This window comes from Phacochoerus africanus, chromosome X, assembly GCF_016906955.1.
Source record: "Phacochoerus africanus isolate WHEZ1 chromosome X, ROS_Pafr_v1, whole genome shotgun sequence".
Taxonomy (NCBI): domain Eukaryota; kingdom Metazoa; phylum Chordata; class Mammalia; order Artiodactyla; family Suidae; genus Phacochoerus; species Phacochoerus africanus.
This window is the reverse complement of record NC_062560.1, coordinates 101,142,709-101,164,137: the sequence shown is the minus strand read 5'-3', so window position 1 is coordinate 101,164,137 and position 21,429 is coordinate 101,142,709. Positions and strand designations below refer to the sequence as shown.

Genomic DNA, 21,429 nt, shown 5'->3' with positions numbered 1-21,429 from the left:
TATTGTGTCTTAGTTCCCAGTCTGCTAATTTGCCGCAACCACAGCTAACACATAAGTAACCCTTGAGTCCCAAAATTTGGTGGTGGTAAAAATTCATGTTACCAAGTCCCTTCTATTGCCTCATATAAGGATACACAGCCTAGTGTATGAAGCTTTTTTTTTTTTTTTCATGATTAGGGAAAGCAAATTATAAAAAAATAAAAGCCCCTAATTTTCACCACTATAGGTCAGGTAAATGAAGACTGTAATTGGTATTTATTAAGAAATATTACATATAGTAGCATCTGTCATTTTTTGAATGCCTACTACATGCCAGGTACTTGGCATACTTCAGCAAATTTCAATCTTGCAAGAAATCTTTAAGGAAGGTTTCCCCCACATCTTATCAACGGGACACCTCAGGTTCAGATGTTAAACAGCTTGCTAGAATCAGCTCACTACTTGGTAGCAGAGCTGGACAAGGGATGTAAGGTAGTCAGGTTTTTTAGAGACAAGGAAATATTTGGCCTGGAGAAGAAAGAAGGTTCAGTAATAAACAAACCAGCCAGTTGCAGGAAGTTGAGAAAGCCTATATAAAATATATCATGAATTCACCAACCTGGGCAGTAACTATTTTATCTCCACTGGTAGCACTTGCCAAATCAAGAGAAGGCTGAGAATCTTTGACTGTACTCTCTGAAGCCAGACTTGTAGTTAGGAGAGTATCAGGTGTAATATTCTCTTTGGGAACTGCAATAATAATAATAACAACATTTATATAGCTTGAAAAGTTTTAACATTTGTCTGATTCTTAGAATAATCCTACGAGGAAAGTGATTTTATTACTCTTGTTTTATATATGGGGAAACCAGGGTTCAAATAAGTTATTTAAATTCCTCAAGGCTATACAGCTTACATCCGAAGAGATCTAGGACTTGAATTAAAATCTTAAGTCTCCAAATCCTATGTTCTTTTCACTACGCCACACTGGCTCTCGATTGGTAACAGATTTGAAAGTCTGCTGAAATGTTTAATTACAGTAAGGTAACTTAACACCAATGTAAACATTTTGACTTTTTATTACTAAAATAAGTTTTATTTGGTCATCAATGTGGTTAGATATAGCATAAACTGGAAAAAAAAAAAACCCAGAAAGTTAAACAGTTTCAACAGCAAAAGCTCCCCCCAAAAACATTAATTTCTCAATTAATACTTGCCATCTAGGTCAGGTGTCTTAAGAGCTTCAAACTCCAATTCGCTTTTCTTTTTTCTTGGTGGTGGAGCAGGTCGAGATGGAGGTGGGGGTCTAGGAGGTGGGAAATTGGTTGGAGGGGGTGGACGTGCTGGAACAGGTTTCTTTGTACTAGCTACTATATCAGGTTCTGGAGTAAGCTGTCTTGGGGGTTTGGCAGGAGCAACTTCTTCCACAACAGCAAAATCTTTAGTAGATAAGGAGTGTGAGGGTGCGGGTTCTAGAACATCGCTTTCTTTGACTTCCACTGCTTCCTTGTTCAACATTTCCGTTTCAGTTTCAGGCACATTAAGCTGTTCAGCTGAACTTATTTCAGTTAACTTAGTGGTTTCATCTACTGGCTTCTCACATGTATCATCAGAAGGAAAACACTTTTGTGATTCTATTTCAGTTTCTTCAGATACATCTTGACTCTCTGCCTTTTGGGAACCTTCCTGTAGTACTTGATCTATGGCTAACAGTACAGGTATATTGCTAAGATCTGTTTCAGCCACAACAGGACTGGCAGTAGCCTGATCAGAGTGTCCTTTTCCTCTGGAATCCAGAGAGTCATCTTCAAGCTGTAGTACTTTCTGACTCTCTTCAATAATACTTTCGATAATCTGATAAAAGGTTAAAAAGCAGTTTTAAAAACCAGTGAAGCTATTTACAAGAACATAATAACAGCCAATCATTTATATAGTACTTACTATGTGCCATACAATGTTCTTAACACTTTATGTATTTTAGTCTTTACCACAATCTTGCAAAATAGTGGGGTTTTTTAACTATCATCATTATACAAATGAGGGAACTAAGGTACAAAGGGATCAAGTGATTTGTCCAAGGTCACAAAGCTAGGAAGTGATAAGGCTGGCATGAACACAGGGAGTTTGGTTCCAGAAACTATACCCTTAACCACTATGATAGGGAATCTGTCTTAGTATGTGGAATCACAAAAGTTCAATCAACCCTTTAGAAGAAAGTTTAAACCTAAATTTACATTCAGATACTTCACGCCATAGTTCATTTACAAACTTATGCCACGTTAGCTGCAGCAACAGCCTGCTGATTTGATCCTAGTCAACAAAAGTATGAGGTCAAAACCACCTTGCACACGAATTCAAGTTGTTCAGCTCTGAATTCAAGCCTGACATAAAGAGCCAGCAGGTGCACGGAAATAAATGTTCTTAAACAGCTAATCCCCTGCTATGCAGAGAGATGGCAGGACCATGAAGAGTCCAAATCCCAACTCACCTTGCCTTTTTCCTTTTTTATTTCTTATCTATAGCTGAAAAACACAGAGAGGCTTTCTGTGTCTTCCGCCAACATTTAGAAAAAAATATATTTTTGACCTAGTCCTGTTATTATTAAATCTCCAAGCCCACTTCTCTTTTCACCATGGAGCCATGGATGACTTCTGGTTTCTCAATTCTTCGGCTCCAGAAAGTTAATAGAATGTGTCATGGAGCTATCCTGATCTGGTTTATCACAAATGCATGCCAAGTTGAACTGGATATTACGCTTCTCAGTAACAGTCTTCCCTGCTTTCCCAGTGTATTCCATATATCAGTTTTTCTCAATCTTCAAATTTTACCCAAGATCTACCTCACTTTTGTCAGAAAAATATCAACTAGAGTCCACCTAATTTGTCAATTAGGTAGTTACTGAGCATTGAGTACTTTAGCAGTAACAGAAGACAGATCACAGGAGGTTTATGAATGAATAAGAGGTGAAGACAAAGAGACAGTCAGCACAGTCTATGTTCTCAAAAAACTTGGCTATATATGGCTATACGTATAAGAAAGTGATCCAGCATTTTTATAAGCTGAGAAGAGGAAGCAATGGCAAGGAAGAAGACAAAGTTCTGAAGAAGAAATGAACTAGGGTCTGCTGTGCATTAGACATAGTACACACATTTTCTATTTAATCTTTACACAGGCCTTGTGAGGTAACTAGGTTATCTCCCTTCTACAAAAGCAAGAATGTGAGGTAAAGGCATCAAGAATTCTGGAGTTCCTGCTGTGGCATACTGGGTTAAGAAGCTGATTGCAGTGGCTTGGGTCACTGACGAAGCGAGGGTTTGGCCCAGCACAGTGGGTTAAAAGGATCTGGTGTTGGAGTTCCAGTTGGGGCTCAGCGGTAATGAACTCAAATAAGAGGATGCAGGTTCAACCCCTGGCCTTGCTCAGTGGGTTAAGGATCTGGCATTGCCATGAGCTGTGGTGTAGGTCACTGACGGGGCTCAGATCCTGCATTGCTATGGCTGTGGTATAGGCCAGCGGCTATAGCTCTGATTCGACCCCTAGCCTGGGAACCTCCATATGCCATGGGTGCAGCCCTAAAAAGAAAAAAAAAAATGTGTAGGTCTTTGTGTAGGACCTATGGAGTAGGTCACAGCTGCAGCTCAGATTTAATCCCTAGCCCAGGAACTTCCATTAACACTGTGGGTGCAGCCACAAAAAAAAAAAAAAAAAATTTGCCCAAGGTGCTACAGCTCATAAACTAAAAAGTCAAAGGGAAAAAAAATACTAAATCCTCAGGAATGAGATGAAAAATAAGTAAAAGATAAAAGCAAGTTTGCAGGTGAGGGAAGTGAGAGATGTGGAAAGGACTAAATTCAAGCTTCTTAGCCTCTAATGTCTACAGGCAATGGCAAGCAAGGTTATCTGCTGAAAGTGAGCAGATGCAAATGGGCACAGTGTACCTGAGGTGAATGTAAAGGTTTGAAACAATCACTATACATAGTGAAAAGGCCTGTGCCATCAGAGGGGTTAAAATGAGGTTGAAAATCTGAAGCCTTCCCTATCCCTTACTTGAGAACAATCTCTTCCTTTTCTGAGCCCCTATCACTCTTACTGTTCATTAAAATATTAACTAGACTATAAATACAAGGTAGTATGCAGGCTAGCTCTGTATAAATATTTTCTCCACACCTGGAAAACAAGGCTCACGTTTTCTACCTCTTGATATGCCCCCATAGCACCTATTTACAGTGCCTAGCCCTGTATTTTTCTTTTCTTTTCTGGGTTTCAGGAAGTAGCAAATGGCGAAAGACCAAGAGAACAGTGAGAATCAAGACCAATGCAGAAATGATCATGCTAAAGCAACTGTTTGTTTCCTATCACCTCCCTGCTTCAAAAAACTTTTTCCAGCGACTGTAAAATAAAAACCAGATGTTTTAGTATGACATAAGAGGCATTCCTGTAATCTAGCCCTAACTTTGGTCTCTAGACTCATCGTTAAACATTCTGCACATTCCTCATCTCCACGCCTTTGGTTATGCCTTTCCTCTCGTCTCTGCCTGCCCAAATCTTATTCATCAACAACGAGTTCCGATGCTACTTCCTCCTTCCCCATTCCTATCCTCAAGCAGAAGGTCTCCCTTTGTGTTCTTATAATAGTCTGCAAGTTTATTTGAACATTTATTGCATTCAGTTTTGTGTTTATCCAATTTCCTCTACTAAAATTTAAGCTACTGGGAATAGGATTGTGTCCTGGTCCAGGGTACATATCCATAGCCTTATCATTAATGCTGGATACTTAATTCAACTGAAAAGGCTAGAACTTAAAAAGTAATACCTAGATTCTTAAGATTCACTCTATTGCCCCACAGGGTTTACTCACTATTTTTTCAGCTTCTAAACTCTCCTTAAAAATCACTTTTTTTGGTGGGGCTACTAACTATAGTTACCCATTTGTAATTTATCCTAAGAAAAAATTCTTAAAACAGGAAAGATAAGTTCTAGTGGGAAAACAGAAACATTTCAGGTTTTCAACAATAAAAATGGCTAGATACATTATAATCCATTTGCTTGATGGAAGCTGATAGATCAAATGAAAACTGAGTACTGAAATCATGTAGAAATACAAAGGAAATCTAAAAATATTAAGAGTAAAAGGTAAAATATAAAATCTTTTTTTTTTTTCAGCCACACCCATGGCATATGGAAGTTCCCTGGCTAGAGATCAAATCCAAGCCACAGCTATGACCTATACCACAGCTACAGCAACAGTGGATCCATAGCGCAAACTCCAGAATATAAAATTCTATCAAAAAAACCGCCACTGGGAGTTCCTGTCATGGCGCAGAGGAAACGAATCTGACTAGGATCCATGAGGATGCAGGTTTGATCCCTGGCCTCACTCAGTGGGTTAAGGATCCGGCGTTGCCGTGAGCTGTGGTGTAGGTCACAGACGTGGCTCAGATCTGGTGTTGCTGTGGCTGTGGTGTAGGCCGGCAGCTATAGCTCCCGATTCGACCCCTAGCCTGGTAACCTCCACATGCCATGGGTTCAGCCTTAAAAAAGAAAAAAGAAAAAAAAGCCCCACCACCAATAAATAAAAGAAAAAGAAAACACCACCAACCACAAAATTCTATCTGTACTACAATTAGGCAAAAAACCCCAACAACCTATGCAAATGAATGTGAGCCGGAAGGGAATGCCAAAAAAAATCAAGACAGTTATTTATTAGTGTAGAATTGTGAGCAATTTCTGATTTTAAAAAATGATACCACTCTTGCTATCTTATTCATGCTGATACATAATACCATTTCTCCCAAAAAGAAATTTTTATTTTTAAAGGCAAAAGTATGATCAATATTAAAATATGTAGTCTGTTAAATTTGTAAATTCCTGAGTTCCCACTGTGGTGCAGCAGAAATGAATCCAACTAGTATCCATGAGGATGCGGATTCAATCCCTGGCCTTGCTCAATGGGTCAGGGATCTGGTGTTGCCCTGAGCTGTGGTGTAGGTTGCAGATGCAGCTCAGATCCTGCGTTGCTGTGTCATAGGCTGGCAGCTGTAGCTCTGATTCAACCCCTAGCCTGGGAACTTCCATATGCCATGGGTGTGGCCCTAAAAAGCAGAAAAAAGAATTCTAAATTCCTTAAGGGCATAATGACGAATCTCCATTGGGGGTGATATTGCCCAGTACCCCTCCCCCAGATATTTGGTGATGTCTGGAGACATTTCTGGTTGTCAAGATGGTGTAGGGGTTGAGGGTAGGGGTGGGGAATCTACTGACATCTAGTGAGTAGAAGCCAGGAATGCTGCTAAACATTCTACAATGTACAGAATAGTCTCCCCTTCCCTCCACAACAAAGAATTCCTCAGCCCAAAGTGTTGCTGTTTTGAAACTCTGAGATAGAGAATGTGTCATCTCACTGGTGTCTGGAAATCCACTGGCTAGAATAGTGCCTGGGGCACAGAAAACACTCAAAATTGTTATAAATGAATGAATACACACCATTATTTCTCCTTGGGTTTTACCCTGAAACTGTGAACTACACATTGTCAAATTTTTTATTTTATGCTCTGTCTCTTCTAGTAAGGCAAACCCTGAAACTTCCTATCAGTTCCCCAAAGGTATCAAAAGCACTAGCAGAGTAATGTCTTCTTGTAACCTCTAACTCCTCAAGAAATCAGAATTTGCTGCACTGAGCTTTTCAACACCTTTAACTCTTGGTACTAACCTCAAGAGTAGCTACAGCTTACTCTAATAAAAATATAAGCATAAAAAATAAAAACACATTACAAAACGTTTTTCAGAACACTGTTTCAAGGATAAATTACCTATTTCTTCAATTACAAAATGGTTTCTAAAAAGCCTAATGCATCTTCAATCACAAATCCAATAGATTCAAGGAACATTTACCAAGCATCTACCACATACAGGGCACTATCCTAAAAGAATATAAAAATTTTTCCACTTTAAATATACCATATAAATATGACACCTGATAAACTAATATTGACATTTTATTTTACCAACCTTTTTAGACACGTCTTGCTTCAATTCTTGTACAGGGGACTCATTTCCAACTTTGTATGCAGTGTTTTCTGTCTCCTATTTTAAAAACAGAAACAGAGACCAAATGATGACATCTTTTTCTTTAAAACCCTATTAAAATGAGTTCAAATTAGAAATTATAGCATTAATAAATCAAAGGCCCATAAAGGTCTTAGATGTTTGTATACTGATAAATGCCCAGTGATTTTATGCCAGTTGAGACAATGTAATTTGCATAAGGTTACTAGTCAGCAACTTTCTATTTTTCTACTGCAATAGGATATCTTCCTCTAAATGTACCAAGCTTTTTAACATTAAAAAAAACTGTACAGGAAGATAAGAACTATTAAGTACCTTTGCAGCTTAAGAAGATTAAGGATTTAAGCAAAAGCTTGAATCAAAATTGTTATTTTTCCCAAAGCACTGCTCCATAAATATGAATAAATACCAAAGTACATAACATGGAAAACCATATTCAAAGAATCGCTTTCTATAAAACCCTATATGCTTTAGATAAAAGGAATCAAGATTTAACTGGAAATTAAATGAAGCCCCCAAAACAATAACAGATGAAAACAATTAAACCCACCAAAAATACATATATATCTACGTATACATTCATATACACATACGTACATATATATATATATTTGGGAGGCTAGAGAAGGTAGAAATGGATACTGCATTTCTGCTGGAAAAAGTTCTGGTAAAATAAGACAATCATACATTTGCAAATCTTAACATGATATTCTTTCCATCTTAAGTTTTCTTTACATTTATAGAAGTACAGCAATTTGAAAGCTACTACTGATACTGAGAAAAAAACTTTTCATAATTCTTGGTATGTATCACAGAGCTTGTCAGAAAGTCACTATAACCATTTTTGACAGACAAGTGACCTAAGCTACATAAGGCTATATGTAAGTATTAAGGTAGCAATCATACAAGTATCAGGATAGGCTCCAACAATCTCACCACTGCAGAGATTATTATAATGCTAAAGATTTAATGTGTTACAGAAATTTGCGTTGGACTTCCAATATCTTCAAGCTGAAAAGTTATTTCACTGAATTCCTCCCAGCGTTTGGGAAATACCTCCCATCTTATACATAGATTCTTCCAGAGAAAAGTTGTTCCATGGAATTTGAAGTGTTGAAGTGTTAGGGAAAATCCAAACTCTACCATAGCCCATGCGAGCCTAATGTGATGTGACTCCTGCCTACATCTTTGACATCTTCTGCATTTCTCACCTCCCTCTCCCACCACAACCCCACCATGACACTCTGGCCAACTGGATGGTTCCTTACCAACCGTAGGGTCATAGCTCAAGAGTTATCAGAAAACCCTTCGCTGACCACCTTAAAATAGCCTTATTCCCTCACCTTTCTATCACATTATCCAATTTTCTTTTTCTTCATTGCACTTACCATCCAAAATGACCTGATTTATCTGCTTATTTTTGTCTCTTTCCTTCCACACTAGAACGGAGGCTCTGTGAGAGCAGAGACCTTGTTTGTTCTTTCTACTACTACTTACCTAGTACCTAAAACAGTACCTGGCAAAAGTAATCATTTGCTGAATGAATGCTAAATAAACCATGCTCACAGTTTCCTTCAGTTAATACACAGACCTTAAGTTTACATGACCTTTAACTGAATCCTGGTTTTAAACTAAAAAGAAACCAACCAAAAACAGGAGTTCCCGTCGTGGCTCAACAGTAACGAACCCAACTAGTATCCATGAGGACTCGGATTCGATCCCTGGCCTTGCTCAGTGGGTTATGGATCCAGCATTGCCATGAACTGTGGTGTAGGCCGCAGATGGGGCTCGGACCCCGAGTTGCTGCGCGTAGGCCGTCGTCGTCGTCTACTGCTACAATTTGATCTCTAGCCTGGGAACCTCCACATGCCTCGGGTGCAGCCCTAAAAATACACACACACACCCCCCCAGTGGAAACCAATTAGTAAGTTAATCTTGACAAGATGAGAAAGAATTCTTGAAAGCACTGATGATCATTAAGATCAGTTAATACATATTATAGAAACACCTTCAACTGTCCTACAAATTATGTATACCCAATTACCCTCTACTAACTGTTCAGTAGTAAGAAAATCAGAAGCATCGTACAACCTAATTCCATGGGTATTTTCCCTAAGTTAACCTAAGCAAAAATATATACTAATAATTCTTTTACCTCAGTTGTTTTATTTTGCTTTTTAGGGACACATGCGACATACAGAAGTTTCCAGGCTAGGGAGAGAATTGGAGCTGCTGCTGCCAGCCTACACCACAGCCACAGCAATATAGGATCTGAGCTGTATCTGTGACCTACACCACAGCTCATGGCAACGCCGGATCCTTAACCCACTGAGCAAGGCCAGAGATCAAGCCCATATCCTCGTGGATACTAGGTGGATTCATTACTGAGCCTCAACAGGAACTCCTAATTTGTTTTAATTAAATAATTACAAACATCACAGACCAAAACTGCCAAGCAGTGATTAGCTTTAACAAAACTCTCTCGGACTTTGATCTGATCTCTAGAGACGTTAATCAGAAGGTAAAACCTGATTTAGTATATATATACAGTCATCTCTGAGACTCTCCTTGGCGATGTCTAAGGTCTCGGTCCTTCCCCTAGCACCTCGATCAGGCTTTGAGGACAAAGCAATGGAAGCCAAGCATATGCCTGCAGACAATCAACACCAACTTAGCTAAACCTGACACAACAATTAAGAAAGTCCTTAATTGTTACTTTCTTCTGGAGATGGGCTGCCCCATTACTAAAGCACAGTACCTACTAAATCCCAGCTTTCCACCACCAGGCATTTCCTACCACCACCTCAGAAACAGGCTTTCTTAAAAGCTTTGGAAGATCATTCAATTTCTAGCAACTCACACCACTATTTCTCTCCATCTGCATTGGATATTAGAGAGCTGTTTGTACCCTCCTCATTGTATTCAGTTTTAAGATTTGAGCTTTTTAACTGTAATAAGCACATCCAACAAAAGACCTAGTTTCACATATCATTTGTACAAAAGTGATCTACACTCAACAAAATCTTCATTATTATCTACTAAAGAACATTAAGCTAAAAATGTTGGTTACTAAAAAAATTTAGGTCACTTCTAGTTTTTAGTAATGAGGAAGGGGAAGCTATTGTGACTGAAGTGAAATTTTAAAAAATGTTTTAGAGATGTGACCTCCACTCTTTTTTTTGCTGAGGAGAGGGAAAAAAGAAAACAGGAAACAGCATTTAAATCGTTTTCATATCCATCCACCCATTCCTATCAACACCATCCCTCTGCTGGAGTCTTATGTCTTGACATTCTAACTGCCTCTTTTTTTTTTTTTTTTTTTTAAGGGCCACACCTGCAGCACATGGAGGTTCCCAGGCTAGGGGTCCAATCAGAGCTGTAGCTGCCGGCCTACACCACAACCACAGCAATGTCAGATTCGAGCCTCGTCTGCAACCTACACCACAGCTCATAGCAATGCGGGATTCTTAACCCACTAAGTGAGGCCAGGGATTGAACCTGCGTCCTCATGGATGCTAGTCAGATTGTTTTGGCTAAACCACGATGGGAACTCCTACCTACCTCTTAATCTCTGCACTTACTAGTCTCTTTCCTCCAAACTTTCTTCCATCCTTTTACCACTTATCTGTTATTTCCCCAGCAAAAAACCTTGTGAGACATAGAAAAATTGACTTTAAATATCTTGCTTTAAAATTTTAAAGCCTAGATTTCTTAACCTGACATTCAAGGCTCAAGGAAATCCGGCCCCAATTTACTTTTCCATCATTCTACCCAGTGAAATGTTTACATTGGTCACCCCAGCCTTTCAACGCTCCCAGCAAATTCTCTGCCTCTGCATATTAATTAGTTCATACTACTGCCTAACATACAACACTCTCCCCGTTTTTCTCTATCTACCTATGCAAATCTCTGCCAATTTTCAAAGCCTAGCACAAGTTCTACCTCCTCCCCAAAACTTTTCTCTATTTCAGATAACAGTGCTCTGATGATTATTCTCTCTTCCTCCTCCAAACTCCTTGTAGTACTTTAAGGTCTATTCTAGTCTACAAATATCAATACCTCATATATCACCCCTTCTTATATATATGTCTACTCTGTGAGACTGTAAAGTCATCAAAAATTGGGACTACATCAAACTTTTCTTTGGATTGCTTAAGATATCAATAAATAATGCTGTTATACATAAGGACTCAATTATCCACGTGCATTCATATTACAGAATAGTACTTAACAAAAAGGAATAAACCATTGATACATGCAACAACTTGGATGGATCTCAATCATTTGAGCCAATCTCAAAAGGTCATACACTACATGATTGATTCCATTTATAGGACATTCTCAAATGACAAAATTATAGAGACAGAAAAGAGATTAGTGGCTGCCTGGGGTTAGGGATGATGTGGGGAAGGTGGTGGGTGTGATCTTTATAAGTGGAGATCTCTGGTGATAAAATAGATCTGTATCTTGACTGTGGTGATGTTACACAAATATATGTAATAAAAGGATACAGAACTATATACTTACATTGTACCATGTCAAATTCCTGGTTTTGATACTGTACTATAATTAAAACATAACCACTGGGGAAAATGGGTGAAGGATAACAGGATTTCTCTGTACTATCTTTGCAGCTTCCTGTGACTCTATAATTATTTCAAAATAAAAAAGTAAAAAAGAACAATACCCAACTTCATATTTATTTACTAAATCTGTACATTTTCTAATTTTATTCGTTAAAAATAATCTATAATTACTGAGATAAAATAAATTCCCCAAACCTATTCGTTATAGCCTAAGAATATTTTAGAGCTAAGAGGTTTTTAAAAGGGGGACTGGGAGGTGGAGGGTGAGGAATAGGATAGAAGCTACATTTTCTTTCTTTTTTTTTTGTCTTTTTCTAGGGCTGCACCTTCGGCATATGGAGGTTCCCAGGCTAGGGGGTCTAATCGGAGCTGTAGCCACCGGCCTATGCCACAGCCACAGCAACGCCAGATCTGAGCTGCATCTGCGACCTACACCACAGCTCACAGCAACGCCAGATCCTTAACCCACTGAGCGAGGTGAGGGATCAAACCCGAAACCTCATGGTTCCTAGTTGGATTTGTTAACCACTGAGCCACGATGGGAACTCCAGAAGCTACATTTTCAACCATCTTTTTTGCACTGAGCAAAATTTAACCATGATTTTTTTTTTTTTTTTTTTTTTGCCTGTGCCTGTGGCATGTAGAAGTTCTCAGGCCAGGGATCAAACCTGTGCCACAGCAGCAATCCGAGTCACAGCAGTGACAATGCCAAGTCCTTGACCCACGGGGCCACTAAGGAACTCCTAAAAGGATTTTTTATAAATACAAGGAATAGAAGAATTCCCTGCTGGCTCAGTGGGTTAAGGATCTGGTGTTGTCACTACTGTGGCTTGGGTTGCTACTGTGGCATGGGTTCGGTCCCTATCCCGGGAACTTCGGCATGCTGTGGGCATGGCCAAAAAAAAAAAAAAGGAATAAGGAATTATGACATAACCTTTCTAATGTACTCAGTTTAAGAAAAAGAACAGTATTACCATTAGCTTTCAAGTCTCTTGTACATCCTTCTCCATCTCCATTATATTCTTTCCCCCTCAGAGATGACTAATACCCTAAACTTTTTGTTTATCATTCCCTTGCTGTTCTTTACGGTTTTACTATGCTTGTATCTCTAAATAATATATTTAATTTTGCATGCTTTTGGACTTAATAGAAGTGGAATCAAACTGCATGTATTTTTCTGTGACTTGTTTTTCTTCCCCTATTCAACACTATGATGTTGAAATTCAATCCATGTTATTGTGCATAACTAATTAATTCACAGCTACTGGTGCAGCTATTCCATATGAATATACCACAATTTATCAAGGAGATCAATATCCAATGTGTATAAAGGGACAGTGGAACAAAAAAATTCAGCATGTTTGAGATTATGCATACATATGTACAGACATACATGCAAATGCAACCATACACAAACATACACATAGTATGTATTCTAGTTGATGTAAATAGTTCTATTTGGTAATATTCTCGTATTTTCAATGGTTCTCATTGGCATAACGTCTCAATATCAAACTCCTTTGCTTGGATATATGGCTATGAGTGATTTTTATATACGATTATACCAATACACGTGCCTGTAAGAAGTATACAAGTGTTCTAGTTACTCCACATTTTTGTCATACAAGTATTACTTTTTCAATTAAAACACACACACAAGTATTTTACAGTGTTCTTTTATTCTAAAAATTATAAACCAAATAAAAATTAGCAGAAATTTAAAAAATACTTATAGTCCCTTGCTTACAATATTTAAGTAGGTATTTCTAGAGTACCTAATCACATCTAGAGTAAAATACAATGATAATATTGCTTAATAAAAAATGAGTATTAGAAAGTAAAAACAGAAAACAAAGAATTACATAAAAGAGAAAAATGAATGAAAAGTATATATGATTTGTAGAAACATACTTCTAACTCTCAGAAAGCACAACTTACCTTTAATGTTGAAGTCCCAACCTTTCCTGGAGACCTGTTTAGAGATAAAAGCAAGGAGACATTAAATAGTGGAGATGAGAAAGGAAATATTTCTATACACTATATGTCTTCTTAGGGCTGCATTCGCAGCATATGCAAGTTTTCAGGCTAGGAGTCAAACAGGAACTACAGCTGCTGGCCTACACCACAGCCACAGCTACGTAGGATCCAAGCCGCGTCTGCGTCCTGCTCACAGCACACCACGGCTCATGGCAATGCCAGATCCTTAACTCATTGAGCGAGGCCAAGGATCAAACCTGCATCCTCATGGATACTAGTCAAGCTAGTCTGCGTCCTGCTCACAGCACACCACGGCTCATGGCAATGCCAGATCCTTAACTCATTGAGCGAGGCCAAGGATCAAACCTGCATCCTCATGGATACTAGTCAAGCTCATTACCGCTGAGCCACAATGCGAACTTCCACAAGCCCATATAATTTAAGATAAATTTCTCTAGAAATGAATTATAGGTTAGAAGTATATACCTTTCCATATTTTGAGAAACTCTCAAATTGTCCTCCAGAACAGTTCTATCAATTTATTCTCCTACTGCGCTTTTTAACACTCTTGCCAAAACTGTTATTTTTTTAATGTTTACAAATTTGACAAGCAAAAGTATATCTTATTGTTGTCTTAATTTGTACTTTGATTTATACTATGGATGAAAAGTTTCATATGCAAAGGACATTTCCATTGCTTTTGAAGAGAGAGAATCCTTTTTTTTGGTCGCACTCATGGCATGAAGTTCCTGGGCCTGGGAATGAACCCAAGCTACAACAGTGAGAATGCTGAATTCTTAACTGCTAGGCCACCAAGGAACTCCAGAGATAATCCATTTTTGTTTGCAGCTCATTTTTTTACTGGAGTAAAACTATTCTTAAACACAGACTACTCTATACATAATAACTTTTAAAAGTAACTTTTTACCAATTATTTTCACACCCTTTATATTTTTCTTCAAATAGGAACAGTTTAATATCTGCTTCAAAGCATAGGCCCTTACAGCTGTCAGGCTATATTTCAGGCTTATGTAGCAAGAAGCTTTTAAGTGATTAATATGCCATTCCTAAAATTTTTTAAATGCAGTGGTCACAGATGATACCACTTTGTGTTGAAAGCCACCTTCAAGATCATCTAGTCACAGGGAGTTCCCTGGTGGCCTAGGAGGCTAAGGACCTGGTGTTCTCACTGCTCTGGCTTGGGTCACTGCTGTGGCGGAGGTTCGATCCCTGGCCTGGGAACCTCTGCATGATGTGGGTGTGACCAAAAAAAAAAAATCATCTAGTCATAGAGCCTCTTTTTATAGATAAAGAAACTAAGGTGCTGAGAAATTAAGTAATTTTCCCCAAAGTCACATATTTAGTTAGGGGCAGAACCAAGAGAAGCATTGAGTCCTGCTACCATGCTCTTCATGTGCCAAAGTGAGTAATCCATATTTGGTATTGGAGTCCTTGACCACTAATCAAAACTGTGATTAAAAAAGACATTTTTCCTACTCAACAGAAAATCAACCCCTTTATTCAATAAACATTTACAGAATATCTACTATGTACCAGGGAGTAGAGATAGGAAGATGATTAAGACACGGTCCTAGTTTAGAAGTTTTTCAAAGCTCATTTAAAAAACAAAAAAGGTAGGTTATAAAATAGTGCCTGCCCACTTAATTGTAGTACCTGGACAATATAATTCCATGTTCATAAAGGACAATTTCCAGCAATGAAAATTTTTATATCCCCAATTACTTGGTTTCCCTGGCAAACACACACTGTTCTGTAACAAAATCCTGTTTATCCAGAGGTGATTAGGATTAAAGCTGTTCCAATTTTTAAAAAGAGGAACAAAGTTTCCTTACAAAGGGAGTGTAAATAATACAAGGGCAAATCAAAACAATAACAAAAATTTAAAAAAACAAAAACAAAAAAACTTGAGGAGGCTCAAATTTCCATTTGGCACATATTCTGATTGCCAATCAGGAAAAAAAAAAATCACCTGCCAAAGAGGTATGGCGACAAGAGGAAATAAAATAAAAATAACAAAACTTAAGCTCTATATGAGGTAGAGAAGGAAAGAAAGGAAAATCTGCCTTCCCCATGACCCCCACTTTGAGAAATCTAACCAGGTTTTTTAGCTGTCAAAAAAATCAGAATAGGCCCTTGAATGTAACTGGTTTCATAAAGAGCACTTTTTGGCTGATTATTCATAGGATCTAAGTCACAGACCAGTTATTGACACACATGGAAATAGTCCAGACTGGTTCTTGGTGGAGCTTCACATATAGCTGTACACAAACTATAAAGAGTAATTTATTACTTCCTTTTGAGAGTCAAGGAAATGTAGTGAAAAGAGCATGTGCTTTTGAGCAGATACACCTTGCTTTAATGTTGTTTCTGCTATTTACCCTATGTGTGATCTTGATCAAATAATTTTATTTCTCCAAGCCTCAATCTCATCCTTTGGAAAAGGGGTAAAACCATCTACACTTCATAGGACTACTATAAGGATTAAGTGAGAGAGCACATGGGGCACACACAATAAGTTGTAGTTTGCTCAGTAGCTTTGAATTACCCCAATGATACTCACAAATAGAGTGTCACCAAGTTTCTCCAAAGGACTTTGGCAGTCTGTCAGTAGTGAGGAGCCTGAGACCAATTTCTGGAACACAGATAAGCTACCCTACACCCCGTAAAGCTCCAGCCCATTTAACAGGAGGGAACATGAAAAACACCAGATTATATTGAGCTGGTGATTAAAGTGGGATCCTGCTCACATTTTGTGATGTCATTAAACAAAAAACTAATAACAAAAGCCACACGTTTGAAACATATTTTAAATGTTACAGAGTTGCTAAGGTCTTGGTAGGTAGTTAAGACATTTCATAGCTTCTTTGTCCAGTCTGATTAAGCCTAAAATTGTCTTTAACAGGGTAGTGTTTAAGACAAGAATTCTTTTGTGATATATATTTTTTTCATCCATTTATAGAACATTAGTATCTAGTAAAAAGTGAAAGCGTATTAATAGTTTGCAAAGTTGGCTAAAATGATTTGCATCATGTGCCAAGAGGAGAAAAGATAGATTTGTTTCACCAAAAGAAACAGAAAATTATTATTTAGTATTCCCACAGGAAGTATTCTTAATAGGGGCCTTGTAATAATACTTATACAATGGTCATCATTTATTAAGCATGTGCCAAAAACTGTGCTAAGGCTTGACTTTCTTTAGTTTCTTTAGTCCTCACAACTTTCCAGTGAGGTAGTTATATTACCTTCTCTATTTTACACAACAAAAAAACAGAGGCTTGGGTCAAATGAGGTAATTTAAATTGTACCGCTAGTAAATAACTGGGCCAGAATTCGACCCTGTGCATTCTGACTCCAGGGTCCACTCTCTAAACTACATTGCAATACTGTCTTCTTTCTGTGTAAGGTCTTAAAAGATGATGGTTATGAAAATATTCTAAGCGATGCTATGAAAAGGAAAGGTAATTAGCATTGCTTCTTGAGTTGGAGTAAACTGATTAAGTCAAAGGCTCTGAATCTCGATCTGCCTTTAACAACTATAATTAACACCTAATTGATTTGGCACTACTAGGAAATAAAATAATGAAATGTTCCATATATAAAATTGCCAGAGATGAAGCTTCACTTTGAGTGCCAAGCTTCTGAAAGTATTTCATTTTCTAATTTCAAATTTCAAAGGCAACTTGTAAATAAGCACATTATAGGCTAAGCCTTGCCATTTCAGCAATCTTTCCCTTGAAAATACCTTCTTAAACAAAACAAAGGATATACAATTTTCCCTTTCTTACTGACTCAATAATTATCATGCTTAAATACAACACTATATTTTAATACAAGACCCTAAAGTACAGGGCATTTATTTGCCTTCAGACTACAGGACCCTAGGCTACTATGCTTGGAATGTCTGTTTTATAGTTTTACATCTCCCTTCTCAATTGAAGTGGTCACTTCTTACAGTTGGTCATTTGCCTGCCTTTAAAAGCTTTCCTCCTCCTCCTCTTCTAATTTTTGCTCCTAGTCTGCACTGAGCTGGGGAACCAGATTGGAATGAAATTGTATGGTAAAGAAAGAATCCAGAGATTCTGAGGGTCTCCCAGACAACCACTGAACTCTTCTCTGTAACTCAGTCTCTAATTTCAAAGTAGAGATAATAACATTATATTATTTCAGAGTGATTATGTGCCTAAAGAAAATTACTATTCATGTTCGAGTTTGGGGACAGGAGAAATAGGGGACTAGGTCAAGAAAATTAAGTTCTATGCTTGGCTTTCCCAACCAGCTAGCTGCAAGACCTTTACGCAAGGGTTTTTATAGTTTCTATAATTTTGAGATTTTAACACTCTTCAACAGTCTGGGAATGAAGATGTAATATTTTTATCATGATTAATCATCTAAATTTTATGCCCTCTGATTTCCCTTAAGTTTGAGATATCTTATAGGAAACATGGACATAAGCCATATACACACAGAAGTGTCTGGTAATACTCTGATACATCTAGTTTATCCGAAAATATTCCTTCGAAATGTTCTGTAGATACTAAATAGAGCAAATCAGACTCATCCTGTTTAAAGGTTAAGGTCTTTTACCCAGAAAAAGTCTAAATGCAAACATAAAATAACTTTTATTACACCACACACAAGTGAGAAATCTTGAAGAAAACCCTGAAGTAACAGGTAAACATATTTAAGTATTAGTAGTTTATCCCACTTTACACAAAACCTTTACAAACCAAAATGAGAAGTTCAAAAGTTCATTTTTCATGTCAAAGGTTTTTATTACAGGGTATTTTAAAATCAATTATTTTTGACACATTTAAATATTTGATTAACAAAACTTAACTGAAATACAAAAGGTGCTTCTAACAAAGCTGAACAAAAATATAATTTTAATAGGCTAAACTTCATCACCTAATAGCATAAAAAAAACTTCCAACATACTCATACTAATTATAAACACATTAACTCTGATTTTGCAGCATAGTTTTTAAATTGAAAACAATGTCTATCAATGGTACTATTAAACTTAAATATGGAAAAACAATTTCTGAAACAGCTCCAAAATAAGGTCTCCTTTAAGCAAGTATTGGTGTTCTACTAAAAAAACAAAAAACAGAGTTCCTGTTAAGTGGGTTAAGGACCCAACATTGTCTCTTCAAGGATGTGGGTTTGAACCTTGATAATGTTAATGGGGGAGGCTATGCACGTGTGGAGGGAGGGGTATATGGGAAATCTCAGTACTTTCTTAATTTTGCTGTGAAGCTAAAACTGCTCTTAAAAAATAATCTTAAACAAACAAAAAAGGGAGTTCCCATTGTGACAGAGGAAACGAATCCAAGAATGCAGGGTTTGATCCCTGGCTTCGCTCAATGGGTGGGGATCCAGCGTTGCCCTGAGTTATGGCATAGGTTGAAGATGCAGCTTGGATCCCTGGATCCCGCGTTGCTGTGGCTGTGGTGTAGGCCAGCAGCTGTGGTGTAGGCTGGCGGCTGTAGCTCCAATTCAACCCCTAGCTTGGGAACCTCCATATGCTGCAGGTGCGGCCCTAAAAAGCAAAAAAAAAAAAAAAAAAAAAAGTCTTAAACAAACACACTAGAGTGTTCATCCAGTAGATTTTCTCACTGAATTTTGCTGACTGCATCTCTATGGTGACATGTCATGTTCTAAGAACTATTTTAAAGGAAAACATGCAGAAGAGATTGGAGGATGGAATGGGCACACATCCAAGGAAAAGTGCAAAGACCTATAAGAAAAGTATCAGAAAGACAGGTGCTCAGAATATGCTATGATTTTAAAAAATACCAGAGATAGAGGTTTTCATTATTTTAATTTATATATATTCAGAACAAGAACAACAAAGTGAAAGTGCAATCTGCTTATATGTGTATAAATAGTATAATGTAAAAGGCTGCTTCAATTCTCTTTTTTTCCAATTAAGATTACTGATAGTCAAACCAGAAAGGGAAGAACAAATTATAGAATGAGGAAATTGAATCCCAAAGCATTCAAGGAGATAAAAATACCTAGTTACTCTAAATGAGTTCAATTCTCCTGTCCCAGACAAAATTATATCCCAGCATACTCTGAGAATTTACAGAGTTCGATCTCTTATCTAAAACCTCTGAAGAATCAGAAAGGATGGAAGAAGATGTTAAGGAAAATACTCTATCAGTCAACACTAGAAAGCAGGTAGATGCTACAAACTATAAATGGATTCACTTGATGTCAATGTCAAGTAAAGTTCTAAAACACACTGTTAAATGGTTTAAAGGCCCTAGGTGTGGGGAAAAGATACTAAGAGTCAGTGAGCATTCACAGAAAGCCAAACATGCAAGATTAACCTAATTTCCTATTTTGATAGTGTTACTGGCCTAGAATATAAAGGGAACACCATACACACACAAAAAATCTGGATTTAAGCACTAAATTTTGTAATTCTCTCATGTTATCCTTTTAGACAACAAAGAGATGTAGGTAGAACACACTTAGGTGGGTTTGTAACTGATTGAACAACATTACTCAAGGTGTGCTGATTAATGGATCAATGAAAAAAATCATAAGACTATATTAAGTAAGTTTTATTGTGCTCTATCCTACTTGATGTTCTAACTAATGTCTTGAATGAGGACACTGATGGTATGTCCGCCAAATTTGCAAATGGCACAAAGTTGGAGGGATGGGGAATATACTGGCTGACAGTATCCAAAAATATTTCAACAGGTTAGAACGAAGGGCCAAATCTTAACAGAATGTAATGTAACAGGGATAAATGGAAAATGCATGACTGGGGAGATATAACTTAACAATAAATCACATGAGAACATTTAGGTATTTCTGTTGATTGCTCAGACACTAGAAGCTGTGCTATGACTGCTGAAAGAACTATTGTGATTTTAGGCTGAATTAACAGAACTTTTATATCCAGGCAAAGTGAGTGGTAAATTCTACTCTACTTCTCACTGATAAGAACACACTTAAGAGTATCATGTATCATTGGGATACCACATTTTAAAAGAAACACTGACAAAAATAGAACATATCTGAAAGAGAGAAACCAATTTGGTGAATGTTCCGGAAACTGAGTAGAATGATATAAACAACTAAGGATAGGTAACCCAGAGAAGAGAGAAATGAATCCATCTTTACCTTTTAGATTTTGGATTTATTTTTGGAAAGTTCAAGCTGTGAAACTTTGCATATAGCCTAACTTCCTCTTTCTCCCTCCCTCCCTCTCTCTCTCTCTCCCTCTCCCTCTTTCTCTCGGCTATGCCACCAAGAACAGAACTTCCCAGGCTAGGGATTGAACCCATGCCACAGAAGTGACCCAAGCTGCTGCAGTGACCACACCGGATCCTTAACCTCCTGTACCACAAGAGAACTCCCAAGCTAACTTTTTATTGAAACTCCTGTTTTAATTTAACTTTTAAATGGTTATTCTATATTAGATATGTACAAGTGTATAATATAGCATACACAGGTAATTATGAAGCATAACAAATAAAATGAACTGTTACTCGCCACGTCCGCTGAGAATGAGAACAGCATCAAGATCAGGGCAGCTACTGTGTGCCCTATTCTGCTGCCTTTCCCTTAGAGGGAACCAGTAGCCCAGATGTAACTTATTCTTCCCTTTTTCATTTTCAAAAGGCCATGTATCTCTAAATAATATAGCTAAGTTTTGCTATTTAGGAGCTTTGTTTTCAGGGATGCACTCACAAAGAAAAAAGTGTTGGACTCTTAAAATTAACATTGCACTCAAAAGTCCAGGTATTCTTGTCAGAGTAAAGGTTACCTTGTCACTACACAC

The 21,429-nt window shown here is 37.6% G+C and overlaps 1 protein-coding gene across 1 annotated transcript in view; it reads right to left on the bottom strand.

Moving 5' to 3' along the window:
* The window catches only part of WDR44 (WD repeat domain 44), a 71,719-nt gene that overhangs the window by 36,142 nt on the left and 14,148 nt on the right, over positions 1-21,429 (bottom strand). The window contains exons 2-5 of the mRNA XM_047764470.1: positions 13,569-13,602; positions 6,988-7,062; positions 1,197-1,833; positions 599-729 (exon numbers count right to left, since the gene is read on the bottom strand). Coding sequence (XP_047620426.1) covers positions 599-729; positions 1,197-1,833; positions 6,988-7,062; positions 13,569-13,602 — 877 coding nt within the window. The remainder of the gene's footprint in view (positions 1-598; positions 730-1,196; positions 1,834-6,987; positions 7,063-13,568; positions 13,603-21,429) is intronic.